The following is a 23,897-nucleotide window of genomic DNA, read 5'->3' as shown; positions in this document are numbered from 1 at the left end:
CAAATATACTATTCGACCATGCTCCCTTATTAATGCTCGACTCAGGAAGAGTATTTTTAGGTTGTCTAGGGAGATGTCAGACTCAGTGCTGCTGCATTTATTTTTCTTTTTTACTTCAGCGTTGATTAACACTTGTGTCTTGGCCACCCCCTGCGATAACAGCACCCATATTCCTCCTCCTGCCCCACTCCAGTTCTGCACAGACCCTGCTCCACACAGCATTCCTCCATCTCACCTGCTTCCATCGCCAGGACAGTGATGTTGTGCCACCCTGCTGTCTCCCGGTCCAGGACCTTTCCTGTCACAATAGCACCTGTTTTGGCATCAATGTCAAAGATCCTCTCAGCATCTGTGCTGCGGTCGATGGCGTACCTGTGACCAAGCAAAAGGGGGAAACCATGAGCAGCTGGATGTGCCAAGCCCACCCTTACCACCAGCCCCAGGAGTACTGGAATCTAACACCACAGGCCCTGGATCACTGCTCTCCTTGTCCTGTGCTGCAGCATGGTACAGGAAGGCCTGGTTTCTACCAGGCTGCAAGCCCAGAGCCTTCCACTAAAATTAAAGCGTGGCTTTTGGTGCATAAAGTGGAACTGTGCACAGACTTTGGATGAGGGGAACAACCTGCTCTGATGGGAAGCTTATGCTCTGGATAGAGAGTGCAATACAGAAATCGTGGGCTGTAACTTCACTTGTGACTCTGGGAAGCTTCAGTGCTGTAGGTTCAGGAAAAGCATGAACCAAGCTGAAGGTGGGCACCCCTGCTCGAGGAGCCCATCTCACCTACTACCCTCTCTCCTGCTCCTGCCCCTGCATCCACCCAAGTGAGAGACCCAGAAGGCAGCACACAGTAGGCTGTAAGCCAGATGTGCAGACACCTCAATTGCTAGAGCTGGCACAAAGCACAGGATCTGGACTGAACCTGTGCAACTGGTGCAGCAATCCTGGCAGCAGAGGAGTGGGCAGCAGCCAGCATCCCCCATCAACACAGCACATCATGCCAGCAGCCCCAAGATTTGCCCTATTTTGAACTTCCCAGTCCCACAAGGAACAGGCTGATGAGCTCCTCCAGCTCAGACTGTGTCCAGCTGCTCAGCAGAGACCCATCACAGGCAGTTCCACTGTGCTCCTTCAGCTGCTCCAGTGCTGCCCCAAACAGCCCCTCCTGAGGGTGGAACCCATGTACTCGCTGGGCCACCTCCAGAGGACATGATTCCCACTTCTCCCCAAGGGCAACCCCACAGCTCATGAGGAGTCAGACACCAGGTTTAGTCCTGAGCCTTCACCAGGACACCACAAATCCATGTGGCATGTCCTGCATTTCCAACCATTACACATGGAATGAAGCAAGCCAACATTAAATCAGGGCACAATGAGATGTGAGCTCCTGGGGGAAAGGGCTGGAAGGAAAATCTGATCCAGCTGAGGCCCTCGAGCACAGCCGTAGCACAAATAACACAAACCATCACTGCAATCAGAATTAGAAATCCAGAAGGCCTGCAAATCACAAACAATACAGCATAATGTTATTGTGTACAGCATCTTTCACACACACTGAATCCCAGAGTGCTTCACAGAATTAAATAATACAAGACAGCAAAGAGTACAAAGGATAAATTACCAAAAGGAGGGCTGTGAATAAATTAAAGCCTTCAGTCACATGTCCAACCACAGAAAGAAGATAAATGTAGGGACAAAGCACACTGGAAAGCTGGGGAGGTAGGACTGAGAGGCCACATTGGACAGGAGCAGAGCAGGACAGGCTCCAGGCTAGCAGGAGGTTCAGGACAGGGCAAGTGCTCCATGTGCTGCAGAGCAGTTTTCCAGCTGTGGGTCCATCATCCCCATAGCTCACAGCTAAGGAACATCAGCTCACCTTCTCCATGCAAGGATGACCATAGATGGCCCTGTGCTGTTCTGCCCCATGCCCTGGGACAGCACCAGCTGCAGATGGGAGTGCCTCTGGCAGAGCCCCTGTCCATCCACACAGCTCCATCGCTGATGGAGGCACACACAAAGGCATTCCCACACTGTTTAACATGTTATACAGTACCAGATTACATTCCCTAGCTCTCTCCCTTTCACAGATGGGGAGATGAGAGAGTAAATACAACAGCACTTACTTGTAGCCAAACAAAAACATTCAAAAGTCGCTATCTAAATTGCACTTGCACCCAGCCACCATCTAGCACCTATGTAGCTGACTTCCTCTTCCCCCCTTGCATCTAGAGGTGATGGACATCTCTCACAAAAAGCCAGGTACGAGCTCATGTATCTCAAAACCAACTACTAGAGACTGCCTGCATTTTCTGCTCCAACTCCCAGCTGGCAGCAGAGCTTTTACAGGAACACAGCCAACTCCAAAAGGGACAGTGACACTGTCTCGGCATGTACTGCAGCCTCTCATCCACTCTCTGTTCACCCACTGCAAAGGAAAAGGAGAGGTCTGGCCACTCTGAATTGTACAAATCAGTCTGATGCTCTGCTGGAAAGAGGAACAGAAACTGGGATGACAACACCTAATACCTTTCCAATAGCATAACTGATTTTACATAACTGCTTCCATTGTTCTCCCATATGACCCGACCTCGAACACGTCCTGCATTCCACTCCACTTTTCATACTGTTCAGTTCAAGATGGTACTTCACTCTCCCCACAGCTTCTCTGCCTTTCAAATAAGCACATGCCTGTTTTGATCACACTTCTGTCATTGCTGCATAAACAGAGACATCTGCAAAAAATATCCACACAGAAAAACCCAGTTAGTGATGGGAGACACTCCCAAGCCTGGATACATCTGACAGGGCTGCCTGCCCAACCAGAGGACAGGAGGATGGCAGGGAGTGTTCAGTGTAATGCCACTGGGAACCTGTTCTTATGCTTCTCATTGCTTTGCTGCTGAGGTTGTCTTCTGTCCCTTCTGAATGGTCTGCTACAGACACGCTGCCTGTACCCCATGGCCAGGCACAAACCAAACCACAACTCTGATGCCTTTGTCACGCCTGCTACAGAGAACTGTCATCTTCTCCCTGCCACAGGGAAGGAGACAGAGCTCAGCACACTGCCTTGGCCACATCAGCAGGGCTGACCCTGCTGCCACTCACTGTGACTGTGGAGGCGGCCAATCCAGGTGGGTCTGCAGCTCTCTGGAGATACCAAAGGCCATGGAGGCTCTGGAGCACTAGGCTGGCATGGGAGCTGGGGACTCGGGGGGTGGCACAGGGATGTCCACCCACCCCCCAAAGCCACAGCCATAACCTGCTCAGAGCTGCAACAACAGACTACACCTTCCAACAGCTTCCATCTCATCCCACGCTGAAGCAAGCAGCGCTTTGCTGTGCTCACTCACATCATTTTGTGCAATACAACCTTCACCACCAGTTTCTCCACTTCTACTCCAGCTTCATATTCACCCATCCCACTGAAGTCAAACGGTGCTTCTCACCTGGGAAGAGGCAGCATTTAATCCCTCGTCCTCCAGGTACTCAGGGACAGGACCTATGCTCATCTCTCCTGCAGCTGGCTGGTGCTCCGTATCTGGAACCGCAGTCCCCAGCTCTGATTGGGATGCGGACCTTGTACTCCATTTCCCTCTCTTCCTGCTGGCACTGCCTGTTGATGTGGATGTTACAAGTGACTGTTTAATTTCGACAGCTTTCTCAGTGCTCATCTTTCCCATGAATGCATTTCTCAAGCAGTTTGTTTCACTTCTCCCTCGAACACAACAAGAAGAACATTTTATGCCATGTGTTTTGTTAATAGCGAGCTTTTCAAACACTGTATGAAAAGCTTTTTGTTGTGTTTGTTTTTTCCTCCTCTCCCTTTTGTATTGAAGCAGGTTGTAGTTCTTGCTGTGCTGTTGGAGTCTACAAAATGCCCATGTCCAACACGTGTCTCTGGATTTGGTGAATGCCAAACAAGAATATCTCTAAGAACCTTAAATCCCAAGCAACATCTTCCCAGTGCTGATAAAGCCTGGAACGCACACAATCAGAGCACAGGCTCCTACTGCAGAGAGAAAAACAAAAGCCTCCCAATACAGCCTCACACACACAGACAGTCTATCACTGTATTACTTCATACAATGGCTCAGCTGAGAAAAACTGCGCTATGCCCAGAAAACACACAGCTAAAGCCAAAAAGCCAACTGGAAACTAAATTTTTTTCTGAAAAGGAACAGTTCCAGCCTTTGATAGGCAAAAAAAAAAAAAAAAAAAAAAAAAAAAAGGATGGAATAAAATAAAAAGAACCAGACCTTTAGGAGGGCATTTCCCACACTGGTACCACAGAAGGTTTTGTACCCCACAGAGGGTTCATACAGCCCTTGCCCATGCTGAGCTCAGCACAGCTCCCTGCTCATGCACTGGTGTCACTGGGAGGGTGTCCTTCTCTGAGAGGTGGGGTGATCTCCAGGCACCTCCTCGCACCCAAGCAAGCAGCTGCCAGGAGCTCTGCAGCCAATATGCAGCTGGAGTGAGGCAGCGAGGAGGTGCCTCAGGGATACCCCTTCAGTCCTCATGTCTTTGTAACAGGCCACTTCGACCCAGTCCAGATTGTGGGAAGGGATTTGTTCTCAAACCAAGTCATTGCATCCTGTAGGACACGTGGATCACCAATACAGCAGGGGAACATCAGGCTGGAATGTGCCTCTGGCAGTTGCTTTGGGCGCAGCAAGAGTCACACAGCCTTGTTCGTGCTGGCCCGGGGCTGAAAACAAAAAGCCAAGGGCACCTCCCTTCCCATTTGGCTAAAAATACCTCTCAAACCTTGTTACTGGCAGTCTGGTGTCAGCAGGACCTGGAAACCCTGACAGAGCTGATTTCTGCTCTTCTGTCTCTGGCAAACCTTGTTCTTTCCTGCCTCAAGGGCAGAGTGCATCTCAACATGAAAGGAAGTTGTGGCTCCTCTATATACAGGCAGAGGCAACACACAGACCCGAGTCCAGGAGAGCAGCCACTGCAGAAGCACAGCCGTGCCTCTGCTCCCACCTCTGGCAGGTGAGGAGAAGGAAATTAAAGGGATCCACTGAACTGCAGCAACTTCAAAGGGTTCATACCAACTTCAAGGCGATGAGGATCAAATGCTGGTCATGCCATCAGGACCAGGTACTCTCTCATGTATCAGAGGTGAAGTACAAGTGCTGGCTTCTTGTGACTGCACTTCCGAGCAGCACACTTGAAACGAGAGGTGACTTACTGCCGTCTCCTGCTGATGGGTTAGTGTCACATCCTGGTGCTGCAGGGTGCTGGCATTAATGTCTGTGCACTGCTTTGAAGCTGTGAACGGCTGCCTACGCAGCAAAGTATTTTATTAAATTACCTGGCTAGCCAGAGGACAGGGAACCAGGAGAGATCCAGCTGTACCTTCCTCCCGAGCTGGTGCTGCATCAGCATGACCAACATCAACCTGCAGCTCCACTTAGGTATGTGTTAAAATGGCTGTGAAGGCTCATCCTGCTGCACTGCCACTGCTTGTGACAGCAGGGACTGCCAACACAGAGGGAGTGAAGGGATGGACCAAGTCCCGAAGGGAAGCATGGGGGACACAGTATGAGCTACCTGCCCGGGGATAGCTGGAGGCAGGACACGTATTTGAATGCATCAAGCCTGACAAGGGAAAACACATGGCAATTCCCAAGCTGCAGCAGATGCCTGGGAGTCCTGTTGGCTGGGTCCTTGTGTCTGAGCACGAGGCACTGCCTTGCCAGCACTGAGCTCACTGGAGGAGAGACTCCCAAAGCAAAGTTTGGGCTCTCACTATCTTGCTCCTGCCCAGTACTTGAATCCGCTTCTCTCTGGTCTAAGTCTCCACCGCCTTCTGCATAGCATAAAGAGCCTCTCTCCACTGCTTTCTTTTGGTCTGTCTGCAAACAATGCAGCAAGCTCCACAGGGAAGCAACACAAAGAACAAGAAAAAACAAGAATAAGAACAGTTCTGTCCCCAAGGTCCCTTTTCTACAATTACAGATCAGAAAATAAAATCTATATTCTGCAGCACTGCTAGAAACAGTCAAGTGAAAAAGCATGTGCACACACACAGATATGCGGACACACCACTCTCCTGAAGGGTGTGAGCTGACAGCCACGTGCTCAGGGGCAGCAAAGAAAGAAATCAGACACGTAGCCTGACTGGAGAGGGAGCGGAGAGTCACAGGACAAGGTGAGCAGAGGTATGTTGAGAACACGTTCAGCACTCAGCACCCACTAGTGTAAGTGGTGCAGCACTCATATACACAGTTCCTGGCACACCAAGGCTGATTTCATTCACATTTCCCCCAAAGTCAACTTGGAGCATCCAGCTTTGTGACACAGTACTCTCTACTAGCTGCCAGGCATCTGTAGATGGCAGCTTTCCATCTGTAAATGCATTTCTGAGCTTTCTAACCATCTCAGTCTTTGTTTCCACGAGGATCAGGAGACCCCCTTCACCCCACCATGAAACAGTGGGTCTCCCGTGGCTGCACAGCACCGAGCTCAGTGCCCCAAACAGGCACTGGGAGACATCACTGAATGCAACCAAGTGCTGTAACTGAGCCCTCCCTAGCCTGTCCCCCTCCACCCCACGTCCCTATCCGTGTCCTTCCTGGTCTATTGCTGCAGGGCTGACTCCCTGCAGAGCTCTCAGTCCAAAGCCAATGCTGCTCCCTGGAAGCGAGCGGCTCCACGGGTGTCTGCAGCCCCGCTGGCACCTGGCACCAGAACACACATTTCAAGGAAATTTTCCACACGTTGAGGATGTTTTCTGAACACCAGATTTTCAACCCAACTGCTCGTGACTCAGGCCAGTTGGCAGGGCCAGAAGGCTGCTTTGTGCCTTAGGTAATAACAATTTAACAAGGTAACAATCTCTTTAGCCACAAATTAAATGGAAATGGGAAATGTCCTGTGCAGATAAGCTGCTGCCTGGATTATGTCCCCTGCCCAAATACAAACTCCTCTGATCTTTGATCCTATGCACACATGCACGCACACACAGCCAGGCTGTGGCTCTGCACCTCCCAAGCCTCACCTCATCTATCACCCTTCACCACTGTCCTCCTGCCCCTCCTGGTGTCTGGCCTGTGTCAGGTACCACTGCAGATAGCTCGCTGTCAGCAGTGAGGACACGCAAGCATCACCCAGCCACCTTCCCTGACACTCCCTTGCACTCACAAACCCATCACCTGTCAGTGACGTATCTGTCGCCTGCGAGACGGCTGCGCTTGCTCGTGCACAGGCTGCCACTCACCTGCCAGCTGCCTGTCCCACGAGACACTCACACACTCGGCCACACATGCAGCACTTGCCACTTTTACCTGCACTCTCCTACCTCCTCTGTCCCAGCCACGGCCACAAGCCCTCCCAGACCACATGTCCCTTGCAGGTGACCCCATGTACACGCCTGGAAGGGGGATGCTGTCAGGTTCAGACGGCTGCTTTACCGGACAGGGTGGTTCGCTGTGTCCGGGTCCAGGGCAGTGACCACCCCCACGACAGATCCAACATGTGCATCCTCCTGCACCTCCATCAGGTTGGAGGGGGGCCGGAACTCGGGGGGCTCATCGACGTCCAGCACTGAGACCCGCACGATGGTCTGGTCCCGAAAGGTGCCCAGGTCCACGAACCGCGGGTCCACGAACTTGTTGAGGGCCTCCACCACGACAGTGTGCACTTTTTTTGACTCATAGTCAAGAGGCTGGGACAAGGAAAGAGGGTAAGCCACAGCCAGTCCAAGGTGCCCCTCTGCTGCCCCTTCCTTCACCAGAGACATTGGGGCAGTACTAAAGCCACTAAAACCACCTGCTGCCAAGCAGCGCCTCTATAGCAGCCTGGGGGCTTCTGCTTTGCTCTTCTGCCAGCAGCACCCACACTGAGGGGGCAGGAGGAAGCATCCAGCCCACTCCTCTCAGGGCCCCTAACAGGGTGCCCAGGCTGTGAGCAGCCAGGATTCACTGGGAAGACAGCACAGTGTGTGCTGCACATGAGCAAGTTTTGATCATTAATCACCCCATTCTTATTTCTACAGGGGAGGCAAGCTGCATACAGTGGCCTTGAAGAACAATCATTCTTTCCTGCCTGTACCAAATATTTGCTTGATTGTTTTTGCCACCAAAAGCAGATACAGTTTAAGTGCTGCTGGTCAGGTACAGGAATTAGATGGGCATTTTTCTCCCCTAGCAGGTGCTGTCAACAACAGCTGTAAGCACTCCTCTCTGCAGTCCTATGCATGGTGTCTCCTCTGCACAGCTTGCTGCTTCACTGCCACCCCCAAGCCACCCTGGGACTCCAGCAGGCACTCTGTGCTGCTCCTTTTCAGCCTTTCCTCCCAGACAGCCCTGCATCTTGCCATCCAGGCAGAGCAGAGACAGGTCTCTCCCTGCATCAGCAGGCACAAAATGCAAGTGTTACTGCTAGAGCAGTGCTCAGAGCATTTTCTTCAACTCAGATTCAACAGCAGCAGTCCCCAAAGGAAAGGGTCCTCCTAGGGACCTGTGCCCTCCCTACTCAACCAACGCTTCTCACCTTCTGCACCGTGATGACAGCCTCTTGGGTATTGCTGTCCGTGGTGACTTTGAACATCTCCACCCCTTCCTCATCCTTCACTTGATATGTCATGTCCGTGTTCTCCCCGACGTCGGAGTCCTCTGCCTTCACCCTCCCGATGGCAGTGCCCACGGGGGCCGTTTCGACAATGCTGAACTGGTACATCTCTGGAGGAGAAATGGGTACCAGGGTCACTGCTTCTGCCTTTGAACCACCCCCAGCCTTCACAGACCTACCTGGGGCACCTTTGGGCTGTGAGAGTTGCTCAAACCCCACTGTGTCTACAGTCCAGAATGGCCCAAGAGGAGAAGTAAATACACCAGCCTAAAACAAGGGTTGAGGGAAGGTAATTGGGGAGCACTGACATTCCAGGTGCTGTGCGAAGTAAGGGCTGATTTCTCTGCATGGACACTGCAATCAGTGCTGATTCCTTGCAAAGATTCCTTTACAATTTCTGATTTCTAGGAGATGCAGCCTGAGAGCCGAGCCTCCTCCAGCTCCTTCCCTGGGAGCTGCCGGGCCCCACAGTTGGAGTGTGCTGCAGAGCCCACTCCATGCAGCAGGATCACCCTGCACCTTGTCTGGGGAGGGTCCCAGATCAGACACCAGCACCAGCCACAGGCCATTAGCAGCAAGTTGAGAAACAGAGCTGTGCTGTGACAAGGCTGCTGCCCCTGAGCCATGTCACTGTTCTGGAACTGGGGCAAGGGTGTGCCAAGCTCTCACATAGCAGCCAGGAAGTGCCAGGCCAGCAGCCAAGTCCCTGCCCCATCTCCCAAGGGACAGCAGCATGGTGGGTCTTGCTGGCTTCCAGCTGCTTGGAGAGGGCTCAGGAAAGGGCCAGCTCTGCTCTCCCACTATGCAAGTCATGCTTGCTTCCAGGACCTGCACTGGAGCAGGGATCTGGCACCCACTGTGCTGCCAGGCAGGAACACATTCTGACCCAGGCCCGGAGCTGGGCATGCCATGGTCCTTTGGTATGGTCACCCTGCCAGCAGCTGGAGTGGCCAGGCTGGCTCAGCCTGCAGGTTCCACCCCACCACCCACAGGGAACCAGGACATGCTCCAGTGCCCACCCCCATCGCCAGCAGGACTTACTTTGAGGGAAGCGCGGTGGGTTGTCGTTGACATCAGTGACTACGATGGTGACTGTGGTGGATCCAGACAGGCCACCCAGCTGTCCTGCCATGTCTGTTGCACGGATCACCACCTCGTAGCGGTCCTGTGTCTCACGGTCCAGGTCTGCCACGGCTGTCCGGATCACACCTGGAAACCAGCAGGACAGCTGAGCACAGGCAGGGCCCAGAGCCACAGAGAGGGTGAGGCTGGAAGGGGCCACAGGAGATTACTTTGGACAAGATCAAGACCTAAACAGGATCAGCTGGATCTCCCTCTTCACATGGTGCAGATGGCTCCAGTATTTCACCAGCCTTCATGGCCCTTCCCTGGACTCACTCTGGTATGCCCACCAGAATCATATTTGGCAGTCAGACACAGCACTTGCATCTCACCAGTCCACAGTAGAAGGGACTGTCACCTCCCTTGACTGCTGGGGACACTCTCCCCAGCCACAGCCCTGGTGCTGCTGGCTGCCTCTGCCACAGGAACACACTGCTGGCCACAAACAGCATCTGCTGAACCCCTTTGCAAGAGGTCACATAAACAAAAGCCAATTAAGGGAAGAGAAGGGCACTGGGGAGAAGAACAAGCCCAGGGGGTTGTCAGCCAGCCAGAAACATCCCAAAAATCTTCCTGAAGCCCAGGAAATGGCCACAGGCCCAACCTGCTCCCAGCAAGTCTCCTCATAAAGCATGAAAGAGTCCCAACTGCTGCTTCTCCCGTGGGCTACTGGCAGCTCCCACTGGTTTAAACCCTGGCACAGAGGAGGTTTGTGCTTCTCTCCAGGGTGACCAGGAGCTGGGTGAAAGATCTGTTGGGGTCAGAGGATTGGTGGGGGCCGGAGTCACAGGAGGGAGAGGACTCATCCTTGCCCCCACCCAAATGCGGGGGCTGTGCTGGGGCCAGCCTCAAGGTCTGCTCTGTAAAAACCCAGTCTGAGTCACAAAACCCCTCTGGCACAGATCTGCAACAGCCCACTTATCCTGATCTGCTGAGCAGGAGCCAGGCTTGCTGCAGCACCCCTTACAGAACAGGGCTGTCCCCAGCCCAGGCTCCATCTCCAGGTGCCGTGGCCCAGGCACACCTGGGGGAGACCTGTGTGATCTGGAGAAAGGGAGGAGGGGCAGCACATTTCTAAAAGTCTGTCTGCACAAAACCCCTCATTTTCAAACGTCCTTCTAAGTTAAGAGACCATAGGTGCTGAAACACATGCTCTGTGTCAGAGAATGCACTGGAGCTTAACAAAATGAATGGTATGGTGGTACTTCTTACAAAAGTAAGTCTCTTAAAAACAGTGTTTACAGGTCTCCAGTATTCATCTGGGATTGGGGAAATGACTAGGACTAAAATATAAAGGAATGTAAAACAGAAAACAAAGAGCAGTAAAAGCCTGAAACCTCTGCGAATGGCAGAAATTACCACTCACCCACGACTGTTGCATTTAAATGGAAACGAAGTAGAGAAGAAACATTTTGAGGATGAAAAAAAGAAAGAAACGACTCTGCCCTGACGTGGCACGAGGGTCACGAAGGAATGAGTGCTTACATGGATACAAGGTCATTAGCACCACATTCCATTCCCTCTGTACAAGCAGCACCCCGTAACAGACAGGAATCAGCTTAAAACCCCCTCCAGCTCAGTTTTTTAACATTCCCACAGATTAGGACATTGTTTTATGTTTTTGTAAATCCTCTTTCTTCCAGGGTTTTCTGTTTAACTATCAGCTTTACCTCCTCCTACTGTGAACTGCAAATTCATCTCGGCTTTGTTTCACCAGTAATCCTGCCTGGTGCTAGGGACAATACTGGAGGAGGCTGCTGGAATGGGTCTCCAGTGAGGGGCCTGACCCAGAAGGAACAGGAAGCTCCTTTCTTGCTGAGCAAACAGTAGAGAATCATCCAGTGGTCTGAGCACCTTGCAATCCATTTGCTGATGTGCAGCACATCGAGCAGTGGTAGAGCATCGAAGCTCCAAGTCACCAAGAGCACAGCAGAGGGGAGAGCTGAGTTCCAGCAGGCTGCAAGGAGCCAAGATATGGCTACAGGGATAGATCCCAAGGCTTCTGCACTCCACAGCCAGCAAGATTCCAGTTTCCCTGTTTGCTTGCCCAGTGTGGCCTCATGCACCTCCAGACAAGGGCTCACACCATGGAGGTCAGAGGCAGTCAGAAATGCCACTGAGCTGGGAGGATTAAATTCCTACCCCTCGCCCTTTGCATGACATTACAGGTGCATCAGGAGCTGGCAACACCGTTCAGGAGACATTTATCACTCCTTCCTTTCTGAAACTAGCAATTATTCCAATGATTAGCATTGCCAGGATTTATTATAAAGACATAACCACCATTTCAGATCATCGCCATTCTCCAGATCTCGTGGATAGGCACCATTATCACCCAGTTTCCCCTTGTTCCTCTGTCACTTCAAGTTCTGTAATTACCCGGACTCCCCTGCCTTCAGCCCCATGGATAAGGGAGCAGGTGTTTATCCTGTGATGGGGCCCAGGGTCTGCTCTGACCCCCTCATTCATCCTGGCTCTGCTCAGAGGAAGCCATTTGGCAAGGAGTCCCACTCCACTTCATGCAGAGAGGACACAGGAAAGGGAGGCAAGAACATGCCTCTGGGCACCCATCCCAGCCAGGATGGCACCCTCCCACCTGGGCAGCCGGACCAGCCCTGCACAAACACCCAGGGCTCAGGGACCAGCCCCAGCTGCTCGTGCTGACAGGCCTCTCCTGCCACTCCACTGTGAATACAAAACCGTTATTTCTGGGCAAGCACTATCTCACTGAAATTTAAGCAATTCTGTTAATTAACGGGGTCTGAAGCATTTTATAATGAAAATGATTCATGTCAGCACAATAGTGATGAATTGGGATGAGAGGGAAAAAGCTCATGCATTCACCAAGGCTGTAATGACTTAACTGAGCTGCTCGTAATGATATAGTTCATAATATGCCATGCAAGATGGGAGGAAAGTGCTCAGGCACTTCCCAGAACACCTCCAAGGTCACTCGTCCCAACGGGGAGCAAGTCCAGGCCATTTGGCACATACAGAATAGGGCAAATGTCCCCAACCAGCCCCTGTTCTTCCAGCAGCACAAGGCAGACAAAATCTCTGCCTGTGCCTGGGGTGGAGACTGATCAGAAACTCCCTCTCATGGTGTGCGTCTAGTCCATCCTGGAAAACTGGGGATCTGCTGCAGACAAACTGCCCTGTGCCCCAGACCTCCAGGAGCCCCAGCAGGATTGTCACTGGGACACTATTCCCAAATTTCATGGGCCACACCAGGCCACCAGCCCAAGAGTCAGGCTGGTTTTGTCTTCTAGGCTGAGGTACCGCTCACCATTTGCTAGTAGCCATGGCAAATCAAGGTCTCCACACAAGCTATGTGCACATGTGGCACTATGGGCACTGCCTTAAACACCCACCAGCGGCAAACCTGCATGGTCCCATCTTCCAGAGCCAAGATAGTCTCTGCTCCCAAAACCTGACCCCCTGGGACTCTGCAAAGAAGCTGCAAGGGATGGTGATAGACCTTCCTCAGGGCTGTACACAGAGCACAGAAAAGTTATTGCTACCATCTCCCAAGATTCACCTTCTTTCCAGCTGGAAAAACTGACAAATTTTGTCTTTCCCAGACACTGCTAACAAAGTAAGAACAACCTCGAGCTCAGACTTGTCTCTCCCATTCTTGTCAGTATCTGTTATAGCTGAATAATGTGGACACATGGTGGCATACCCTCTGGTACAAGGCACATGTGGCTTTCCAGCATGATCCAGATTAATCAGTATAATTACCAGGCAAGGGGACACTTACAGCATCACATAAATGCCACTGAATCTGCTCCAACGGCAGACTCTTTTTGGGCGATAAAAACAAAGCAGGACAAAGCACTCAGCAGGTAACTGCCTTCCAGGAATCCCATCATTATGGGCTTTGCTCTGCTCTCAGGTACTTCTAGGTCAGATGTCCACATCCTCAGAGACTGTTTGGAAAAGGCACCTTCCAGCTGAGGGCAGGAGGAGCAGTAAGGCAGAAAGTCAGGGAGTAACAAACAGGGAGCTATCCTAAGGAGGTTCCTGGTCCATCTACAGCTCAAAGCAGGCAGTCTTCAAAGGCAGATGAGATTACCCTGGGCCATAAACAATCAAATTTTTAGTATCTCCAGGGATGGAAATGCCATCATCATGGTGACAAGGCTTGTCTTCCTGCCATTTGGATCTTTTTACTGTGCAAGCCTGAGAAGAGTCTGGGTCTGTCTTCTCTATCCCTCTCCTATTTAGCTGGATGAAACAGATTAATTCCTGCCAACAGCCTGGTCAGTTAGATCAAACCCATCTCTGCCTCAGGCCAGGAGTGGCAAGGCACCTGCCAAACAGACTGCAGATTCCTCACCTGTGCCCTCACCTGCCTGCAGGGACATAGAAATACCAATATATCTGCCAAGACACGAGTGCTGCTGGAAGCACACATCCTGGAAGAGGTCAGCCCTTGCAAGAAGAAGTCTTAGCCCCAAGACCCAGCACTTCAGTCACCCTCCATCCCCCCATCCTGTCCTTCAGCTCAGCGCAATTTGGGAGGCAGAAGCTAAAGGTGGTCTGAGTGAGGTATGAGGCACAAGGGTCAGGGGGTTCATGGAGCACCTAACAAGGGCTTGCTCCAGGCTGGAATCAGCCTTGCCCATGCCAGTGCAGAGACAGCACACTCACCCTTCCTTTGCCCCTTCTTTTTAACAGCTAAGTCCCTCATCATTTAACATTAATTCCCTTGGCACATTAGTAGATACACTCTAATTTCCTCAAGATGACCAAACATACAACTTGGTCCCAAATCAGCTGAAGTTCCTGCATCAGTCTGAAAAAAGAGCTGTTAATGTTCAACCTCGCTAATAAGAGGAATCCCCTTAAGTAAACGTGGCTTCTCTGCAGACTCCTGTGCCTCACACTCAGACTCCCTTGTGCCTGTGCACAGCTCTGGTGGATAAGGGACAGGGATGGGGCACAGACCTGCACAACCCTCTGGGCACACAGGACCACACACATACTGATACATCTGTGTTTCCAGGCACCAAGGAGCATTTTTAACAAACTGGCAAGTGCAGCAGAGAAATGTGTTCTGCCCCCCACCACCACATCACACAGATCAACAACTCATCAGCCCAGCTCAGTGTGCAGCAGGCTCCCAGACACAGCTCCTCTCTCAGTCCAGCTTCACTGCCCCAGGACCAGGGCTGTGGTCTATCTCCAAACACAGCAAGGCTGGAAGGTAGGGATGAAACAACTAAGGACTGAACACAAATAACCATCAGCTTCATCCCAGCAGGCCAGTATCTCCATTCTTGTTCTCCCTGGCATAAAAACCTCTAAGCCCTTACCAGCTCGGTCTTTGAATCAGGACACAGGCTCTAAAACTCAGGAGCTGGTTTAAGTCATCATAAATACCAGCCTGCATTTCAAATACCCTCTGAGTCCTTCTGCCTTTTTCCTGCATTCAGCAGAGTGACAGATTTGAAGAACAACCTCTTCTTTACGGTAAAAAGTCAGGTTCCCTTGCACTCCCCCAAACTGACAAGCTGGCTTTTAAGGAAAGCACCAAGCATCACGAAACCTGCAGTGTTACACGCTGTGGTTGCTCTGTAGCACTCAATATCCCTGCAAAGGGATGAACAAGACTGCTGGAAACAGGGGCACCAGGTTGTGGGGTGTTGGGCATTTTCAGGTTCCCTCCCAAGGAAGGCTGTGTGCAAGGGATCACAGGGAGCAGTGAGTCTCCAGCCACGCTGCCCAGGTATAAGAAAGGGCACTGCAAAGGACATGGGAACAGACATGAGAGAGATTTGCCCCTATAAAGGTGAATAATCTGCAGTGGTACAAAGAATGCAGGGTGATATAAAGCAGCATGAAAACACAGCCCTGGGATTTAAATACACAGATTTCTCCTCTCACGTAGATGCACTCAGAGTGCCCACACTCAGGTGCCTGTCTCTGTATCTGAAAAGTATAATCTTGAAAGATCTTGGTGAGGATGAGATTCCTGGAGCTGGAACAGGAGCTGTCACTAAACCTCCCACCCTGTGTCACTCTGGGCAGAGTTGGGCTCATGGCCCAGCAGTGGTGAGGGGGGCTCTGCTGTCAGATTAGTGCTCTCACCCAGAGCCAACACCCACCACAGCAGAAGAAGCAGCAGGGCAGAGCTGTGTGCTGGTTGCTGTGAGAGCACAGCCTCCTCAGCAGACCAGGGCAGCCACAGCACAGGCACTGCAGCTCACCTGCTGCAAGGAGCAAGGATTGGCTGCACCCCTTCTGAGTGAGGAAGGCAGCACAAAGCAAAACAAGCTTAATGCCTGCAGGCTCTCGCAACAAGCCACGGGGATATTCTTATAGCTGGCAAGAAAACCTTGCCTCCAAAGCTTGTGTATACAAAGCTCCCCATTCACACCAAAAAAGCCAGCCTAGACCTTCAGCATGCACAGGTGAAGTTCTTGAACCTGATTTGAGGTACACAACACAAGTTTCAGTCTGTGAAACTGTCTTGGGGTGACTTTATGATGTGTATCCCATATCGCTGCCCTACGCCCAGAAATTAATTCTTGTGGCTTTCTATGCCTCTAAACTGAGCCTGAGAGGGAGAAGGAAAAACTGAGCAACACTTTTTCAAAGCAGTTTGCAGCTTGTTCAAGGTCACACAGAGATAGCGACTTTTTTTCCCCAGCTGCGGCAGGGGAGTGAAGAAGCACCCAGCTTGCTGCTCCCAGGTCAGCTTTTGGCCAGTTGTTCAGCTTCTTTTTCTCCAGAGAGAGACTGAGAGCTGAACTTTTTTTCCCTTCCCTGGAATTTCGGATTTTCTCCCTTTTCTACTGGACTGCTCCAATACCAGAGCACATGAGGAGGACTTTCCACCTAATCTCAAAGCATGAGAGTGGCTGGTGTGTATGACAGAAAGAAAAGCCCATGTGCATCAGCTGTGCTTTCTCTTCAGCATCATTCAATTCTGGAATCTTCCTGCAGCATAAATGCCATACTGCTGCTCCCACTATTGCAGTGGAGCCATTTAGATGCTTGTCTTCCTCCAAAAAGACCCGAGACACTACAGGCATTCAGGACTTACTGAGTGGCAGGACTTGGCATAGCACAGCATCCAGACGGTTTGGGTCTGCCTGTGAAAGGTCCATTGAAAACAAAATCCCAGCTGAACACTACAGCTGGTAACATCCAAGAGCAGGAGACAAAGTCAGCTACACATGGTCCATGTTCTGTACTCAAGCATGGAAACCACTTTTGTACATGCCACACCTGTGCTATGTAGGAGGGTGTGAAAAGAATACAAGACAGGGAGGGAAGAAAGAACTTGTGCTGGAAGGAGTCAGGGGCTGAGGTAGTGTGCAAGGCAGCACATGCATGCATGGACCTGCAAGGAATGGCAGAGAAGGAGGTCAAAACAAAAAAGGGAAATCAAATTGTTCTTCATTACCATATATTATAAGAAATGTAACATGCCAGGTTTTTATGGTTCTTTTTATGGCCATTAATAACAATGGTGGCTCTGAGAGCTACACTGCTGCTATGGATAATTAAATCTTATGCTCAGGGCAGAAGCTGGGCCACCCCGGGCAATCAGACCTGGATTCCCCTGTGCAGCATAAAGACTTATTCTAACAGAATAAGAGTGGGAGCAGGCTGGGGTGTGCTTGGATGGATATGATGACACTGAGTGCCCCCACAGCACTGCTGCATCCACATGGGCCAGCACTGACAAGAGGGGCACGAGGCCACAGCACAGGCTGCAGCCACAACCTGAGCGGCTGATGGGCAGAGCTGCAGCCCTGCAGTGCTGCCACACTGCCATTTGCAATTCAGACACTGCCAGAGTCAGCCCCAACACCTGCGTTAGCAGCCAGATATCCTGGAAACAGACACGCTCAAGAGGGGCCGGAGTCTTCTGCAGACTGTCAGCAGTTTTGCCTTTATGAAACACAAGCAAGTAAAACAGTAGATCAACCCCCCAGTGTACAGAACAGCCAGCTTGAGAATTAAGACACAAAAAGTCAAGGAATCAAGAAGCTTGGATTCCCAGAGTGACATTAATTCTCACCACAGTCCCACAGGGCACATTTTAGTTTATGCCTTAATACAGAGCATTAATGTGGCAGGAAGCTGAGCCTCTGCACGTCCTGGCTTGTGCAATTTGCTCCCAGTGGTCCCTCTCCATTCTAGCAGCCAGACTTCCACTCACACAAAGCTGTCTCAGATTAACAGAATCTCACGTGCACCTGAATTTTCAGTGTTTAGCCTATTGTTCCTACACACACAATATAAAACAAAGCAAATCTGGGAGAGAAGAGAGCCCAGGTGCAACAGCTCCGGACCAAGGGGTGGGTACAGCCCCAACCAGCTGCTTGCTGCCCTCTCCCCACTGCACCAGCCTCTGTCCAGACAAAGGCATTTTCCACCACATGCCACAGTGCTGATGTCAGGTGTGTGTAGGAGCTCCCAAACTCAGAGATCTGAGCCTTCCTCCAGCAGCAGCCAGGCTGATGGCAGAGTCAGGGCTGGGACCAGCTCCCCCATGTGCACCACAGCGTTGTCAGGAGGTGCAGGGTTTCTTGCAGATGCAGAGGCTCAGGCACACAGACCTTCTTTACACTCTCCTTACACTAGAATCTCCAAACAAATTTCACTCTGACTTACATAAAAACAGCCTCAGAAAATATCTATCAGTACAGACACAGATCAGCCTGACAGAGACTGGTACTTCAGCCCAGGGGTTGATACCAGTCCATGCCACTGTGGTTCAGCAATAGAGTGGGGAGGACTTTGCTGTCCAGTTTTCCAACACAAGCTGCAGCCCCTCAGCCTGCTTGTCCTTTGACAAATTTTCATTAAACTATGGGCACTTTACTGCATGCTTTGTGCCTTAAATATCTCTTATTAGCATTTGAGTGTCTTCCTCCTTAGCAAGCTTGTGAGGCTCCCATTAAGGGTAATGAGAGTCAAACTCCTGGGAGGCAAGGAGAATATATGCCCCAACATCTCCTGGTTATGGTCTCCTCTAACCAGTATGTCAGAGCATCATCTGCCAGGGATTTATTACAGAGGCATTTTACAACAGGCCCTATTATAAGTTATTAAGGAATGGAGCAGCTTCTACTGTTCTTTCATTAAATATTAATAGAACATTTATAAACCTATCCTTAATTTAAAGTGTTACCTTTAATCAAAGCCCTGGTGATAATGATGCAGCCTTTGGTAAGGCCCCTTTGGTAGTATTTAAACCTTCTACACTGAAGTTTTATGCGCCTGTGGGGGCATTCCTGCTCCAGGCAGAGAGGAGCTCTGGCCAGTGCAGGTGCAGACCAGGCACTCTGGGCTGGCAGCTGCAGATCCTGCCTGCTGCAGGCAGGGCATGGAGCTGGGCAGCAGCCTGAGCAGGGCTGCTGAGCTTCCTCTCCAACACCCCTGCCATAGGAATGCAGCATCAGTGGCCAGCAGGGAGGCACAGAGCTGCTGGGTCACAGCCATGCCCAGGACACACGGCCACTGTCGGGTCTCCTGCCCCAGCCCAGCTGGGTGCTGCTCACCTGTTTTACTGTCCACAGTGAAGTGCTGCTCCCCCTCCAGCACACTGTAGACTACCCGGGCACTGCTCCCATAGGTGGGGTCGTCAGCATCAGAGGCCATCACCTGCATCACAGAGGTGCCTGCAGCAGCGACAAGAAGGAAAACAGAAAGTCAGGGAGGAGTTGAGAAGAGCAACACAGACCTCAGAGCAGAGCCAAACACTGACTGCTTGCAAATGATGAGGGGAAAAAAGAACAGCTGGGTGCAAATGCAGCATCACCTCCCCACCAAACACCTGAAAGTCAGGACTCCAGACACTGCTGCAAATGCCTCTGGCATGCTGCAGAGTGGCAGGAGGGACTGAAGGGACAGGATGCTGGGCCATCCTGGGGCAGCGCCTGCTCTCCAGGAGATCACTGGTGTGAACAGCTGGGAGCTTTTCTCCCAGTAGCCTTCTACTGGACCATCTAGGAAGGAGCTGGGGATATCATACTCACACCTGCCCCTCCTGTCAGCACAGAGTGACATGGTCACCTCGAGACCACAGAGAGACCACCCAGCTAGGGCCTGACCCACGCTGCAGCACCACTGGAGCCCACAGACCTGCACAGGGACAACAGCCACAGGAGAGGAAAGGCTTTCACTTGCCCAGAGCCAGACATAGCACCAGGTCCTCATGCTCTACACGTAGCAGGGCAGGAGGACTATAAATTGGATAAAAGTCCATCAAATGTCTGCAATTAAGTTATTGATTTTCAAGGCTGCCTCATTAAACTGGGCACTTCACTCCAACTGTCCCTGTGATGGCTTTAATTTGACATCATGTTCAATTTAACAAAAGTGGGACCCAGGACATGAGGGTGGGGGCAGGAGCAAGGGGGCTGAGATCTAGAGAGACAACAGAAGGCAGGAAGGAAGGGAAGCCTAACCCTACCTCCAGACACCTTGAGAAAGGAGGTGGTGTGACCAAAGCATTGTGAGGACAGGTTACCCTGTTTCATTTCTAGCACCAGACTCAGTGCATCCCTGCCCAGAGGTCAAGCCCTGGCACCAGTCAGTCAGAAGCAGCCTCTGTTCCTATGTCACACCAGGCAGATATGGAGCTGAAACCAATCCAGAGGGGGATGAGAAGCTTCAGTCCCTGGTGCCTTCCTCCTCCCTTGCCAGGAGACCACAAGCCCAGAGCCTGCAGGCAAGCCAGGGAGCTCCTGCACCAGCCCTGCCTGGTCTCAGGCACAAGATGAGGCAGCACAGACAGCAGTGCTGCTGTGAGCAGCTGGGATGCACACACTGCCCCCAGTCCAGTTCACTCTGATCTCCTGGAAAGGGTGTTCACTGAGGGAAGCAAGCAGTTACCATGGTTGCTTTTCATTCTCCCTGGCAGCCTTCTCAGAGCTGCAGCTCTGCTGATAACAGGAGAATCCCCCTCATCAGTCTTCAGCAACAAGCTAGTTCGAGTCAACTTATTTATGCTTTGCTGTCTCCAGTGAAGTTATGGTGCATCCCTGCCAGGCAAGTCCAGATTTTACACCACGGCAACACTGGCTCTCTGCCTCGCAAACAACTGTTTAAGAAATACTATTGCTGCATTTCCTCCTCCTCTCCCTGGCATCACACAACTCCTTCAAGCAGGTAAGAGCCAAGGCAGATCACCCCCACACCAGCACTGCACATTCCCTCAGGCAGCTTGGCATGTTCCCTTGGGAAGCTTCTGCTCAGAGAGCAAAAAAAGGGACCAGAGAAGAGAAATGACACCAGGATCTCCAAGCATCCCTCTCCCAGCTGCAGTAAAGAAGCCAGCTAGGGATGCTGGAGGTGCCAAAGTTTGAGAATCACACAAAGCAGTACCTGCCCCTGGGAACAAGAGAGGGCTCCCTCTGCACAGCCTGGCAGCAGCCAACTGAGAGCCCGGTGTCCACAGCAGCACCCACTCCTGCACCTGCAGCACAGGCAGAGCCTGCTGACTTTGCACAAACATCCCACGCTCCCAGAACCATTTGTTCCTGCCTAGGGTGAGGAGATTCAAAACTCACCCACAGGTACCCAAGCCCACAGAAGGCTCCTGGCCCACAGCTGCTGGACTCTCCCAAGAACTGGAGCAACAGGGCAGCAGATCCAGCTCCATGCCCCAGGGGTGAGCCCCATGTTTAGGACCAGAGCTTTCTGCTCTAGGGCAAGGGAAACCAAGAAGCACGAGGAGCATTGCAGCAAGACACCTTCACTCAGAGGCAGAGGATGGGGCACACTGCCCTTGGGCTGCAGCCAGCAATGCCAGAGGTGCCCTTCCCCACCTGCCCTCACAGCATCTCATTAACAGAAAAGCAACATCGGCCAGGTAGGGAACACTGAGCCCATTTTGTGCCTTGACCTGTCGCCCGCGAAGGTGCACTGCAGCCTGCTCAAGGTCACCTAAAGGGTATCAGGAATCTATCAGTTCAACTTTCCAGCATCCTCCCCTAATCTCCACTTATCCCTTTTCCACCCCTCCCCTCCCACTCTCTTTCCATGTAAAGAGCAATGGTGTTCAGTTTCAGCTTAACCTGGTCTCCCCCTTCCTGCAGAGACAAGTTTTCCCTGGCTCCCACCCTGCTCCAATATTAGTCCCTGCTCTCCAAGCACAGCACTGCCCACAGCAAGTACAGCATGTACAGCTTTTATTTAGTTTTCTGGCACATGCCTTAGCCATAAAAGATACACTAAATAAAATCTAAACATCCATCATGTACTCTATCACCCGCCTCCCATAACCAAGAAGCCTGAGCCTGTATCCAGAGAGACAATTAGACATGTAAAATGAGATAAGACCTTGGTTCCTCCCCCGACCAGCTCACTCCGCAGATAAGAGGAAACCAACAATTTTACATAAAAATGAACAGGTCAGTAGGCATCTCTTATTCTCCCTCTGCAAAGGTGTGATCTGGCACAGCAGATCAAACGAACCCTGCTTCCCCCCAGAAGAAAGGGGGAACAAGACCCTCACTTCCAGAGCAATCCTTCCTCCAGCCTAGCTGACTCTGGCTGCCAGCCATCCTCTGGCCCCATGGGCCCTGCCTGGGCTGCCCCCATTCCACACCCTGAGCCATCCTGGAGATCTGCCAGGGACAGCAGCCAGCCCTCAGCTCTGCCAGCAGCATCCCTTCTCCGCTGTGAGCCAGGGTCAGCAGGGCAGGGAGGGGCTGCCCACACCGAGAGGTGCCCACGATGCCCCAGGAGCTGCGGGATGCAGGAGCTGTGTCTCTGCAGGGCCTTATCCCACGAGTGCAGAGCCCAGCCCGCCCAGCCACCCTGCCATGCTGAGTGTCCCCAGGGCACAGCAGCTCAGCCCAGTGCCCTGGATGGGATGGATGGGGCTCTGCAGGGCACCTATGGAATAGCAATGCAGGTGTGTCCTGGCATCTGTGACTGCCTTCCCACAGGACCCAGAGCCTCTGGGGCCAGTCGCAGCGACCCTGCAGGAAGATGGCTGATAGCTCCAGACCACTTGCTATGCCACTCACTCCAAACACGTTTAGCTAAAAGATGTGTTGACAGGCAAACTCCAAACACATCCTCAAGCAGAGAGGCCCTGCACTGAATCCACAAGCAAGTGGCTGGGACCTGTCACTTCCCCAGGGACACAAGTACAGCCAGGCTCTGGGCAGGCAAAGAGGCAAATGAGCAGCAGGAAAAACCAACACTTGCTAAATTTGACTGTCCCTCCTCATGGCAGCAGTCACCCTTCTGAGATGAAACCAGGAGCCTCTAGATGCTCTCCAGACCAGCTCTGGGGCTCAGTTGCTACCTTCAGCTCAGGCAGAGACCAGGGACACTTTCTGGTCATGCTGAGAGCCCTTTATGTGTGGATCTGGCCAGCTCCAGGACAGCACTTCAGTCCTGCAAAACATCAGAACCCTGCAAGGAGTGCTGTGTCACACAAAGCCACGTGCTCTGGCCTGATGCCAGTGTGCAGCACTTGCATCCCAGGGGCCTGAGTGCCATGGGGCAGGAGGCAGGTGGGATTTTATAAACAATGCAATTCACAGCTTTTGTCTGGCCCCAAACACCTGCAGTGGCTGATGCACCCCAGACACACTCAGGGAGGACATCAGGGGAAAAAAAATGAACTAGAGCAGCTTAAAAATTACTGGAGCAGAAGTGAGTTTCTTGCAATCTTGTGAACATCCTGATTTGGTAGAAAGCCAGGCCCAGAGGAGATTCACTGCAGAGCCCTCACACCCTGCAGGACCAGCCCAAGGGTGATAACCTGCCAGGGGTGCAATTGCTCAAATGTGCTACTGTGGAACTTCTTTTGGGGTGTCTGGCCAGAGAAAGCCACTGCACAAGGCACCCCACCCACTGGCATGAAGCAGGTAAACATGGTGCCATGGGGAGCAAACCAAATCATTCCATGAAGAGGCCCAGGTTCCCTGAGGGGCTGCCAAATGCAGCCTGGATGAGGTGGTCTCTTGGGCAGGGCAGTGTTTGGAGCCTGTCCAATGACCTAGAGCACAGTGCAGATAGGGAAGGACTCATCTTACTAAGGACAAACAGACAGGGCAAGCCCCAGCTCCCAGCCACTTGCAGTCCCAGCAGCTTCCAGATACACACAAGTGACTTAAGCACTTTCTAGCAAGGGCAGGGGGGGAAATCAGATTGCCTGCAAGTGTTCTGGCTGCATGGTAAACAAAGTGTTTTTCTCTGCTTCCAGCATGGAG

The 23,897-nt window shown here is 51.9% G+C and overlaps 1 protein-coding gene across 1 annotated transcript in view; it reads right to left on the bottom strand.

Annotated features, from left to right (window-relative positions):
• CDH22 (cadherin 22) overlaps nucleotides 1-23,897 on the bottom strand; it is a gene marked incomplete at both ends in the record, with an annotated part of 49,454 nt that overhangs the window by 16,508 nt on the left and 9,049 nt on the right. Inside the window, 5 exons of the mRNA XM_082293014.1 lie at nucleotides 236-372; nucleotides 7,422-7,675; nucleotides 8,503-8,690; nucleotides 9,622-9,789; nucleotides 19,224-19,343. Coding sequence (XP_082149140.1) covers nucleotides 236-372; nucleotides 7,422-7,675; nucleotides 8,503-8,690; nucleotides 9,622-9,789; nucleotides 19,224-19,343 — 867 coding nt within the window. The remainder of the gene's footprint in view (nucleotides 1-235; nucleotides 373-7,421; nucleotides 7,676-8,502; nucleotides 8,691-9,621; nucleotides 9,790-19,223; nucleotides 19,344-23,897) is intronic.

Source organism: Coloeus monedula (assembly GCF_965178545.1).
Source record: "Coloeus monedula genome assembly, chromosome: 17".
NCBI classification, from domain to species: domain Eukaryota; kingdom Metazoa; phylum Chordata; class Aves; order Passeriformes; family Corvidae; genus Coloeus; species Coloeus monedula.
Note: the sequence above shows the minus strand (reverse complement) of the source record. Positions and strands in the feature narration are given on the sequence as shown.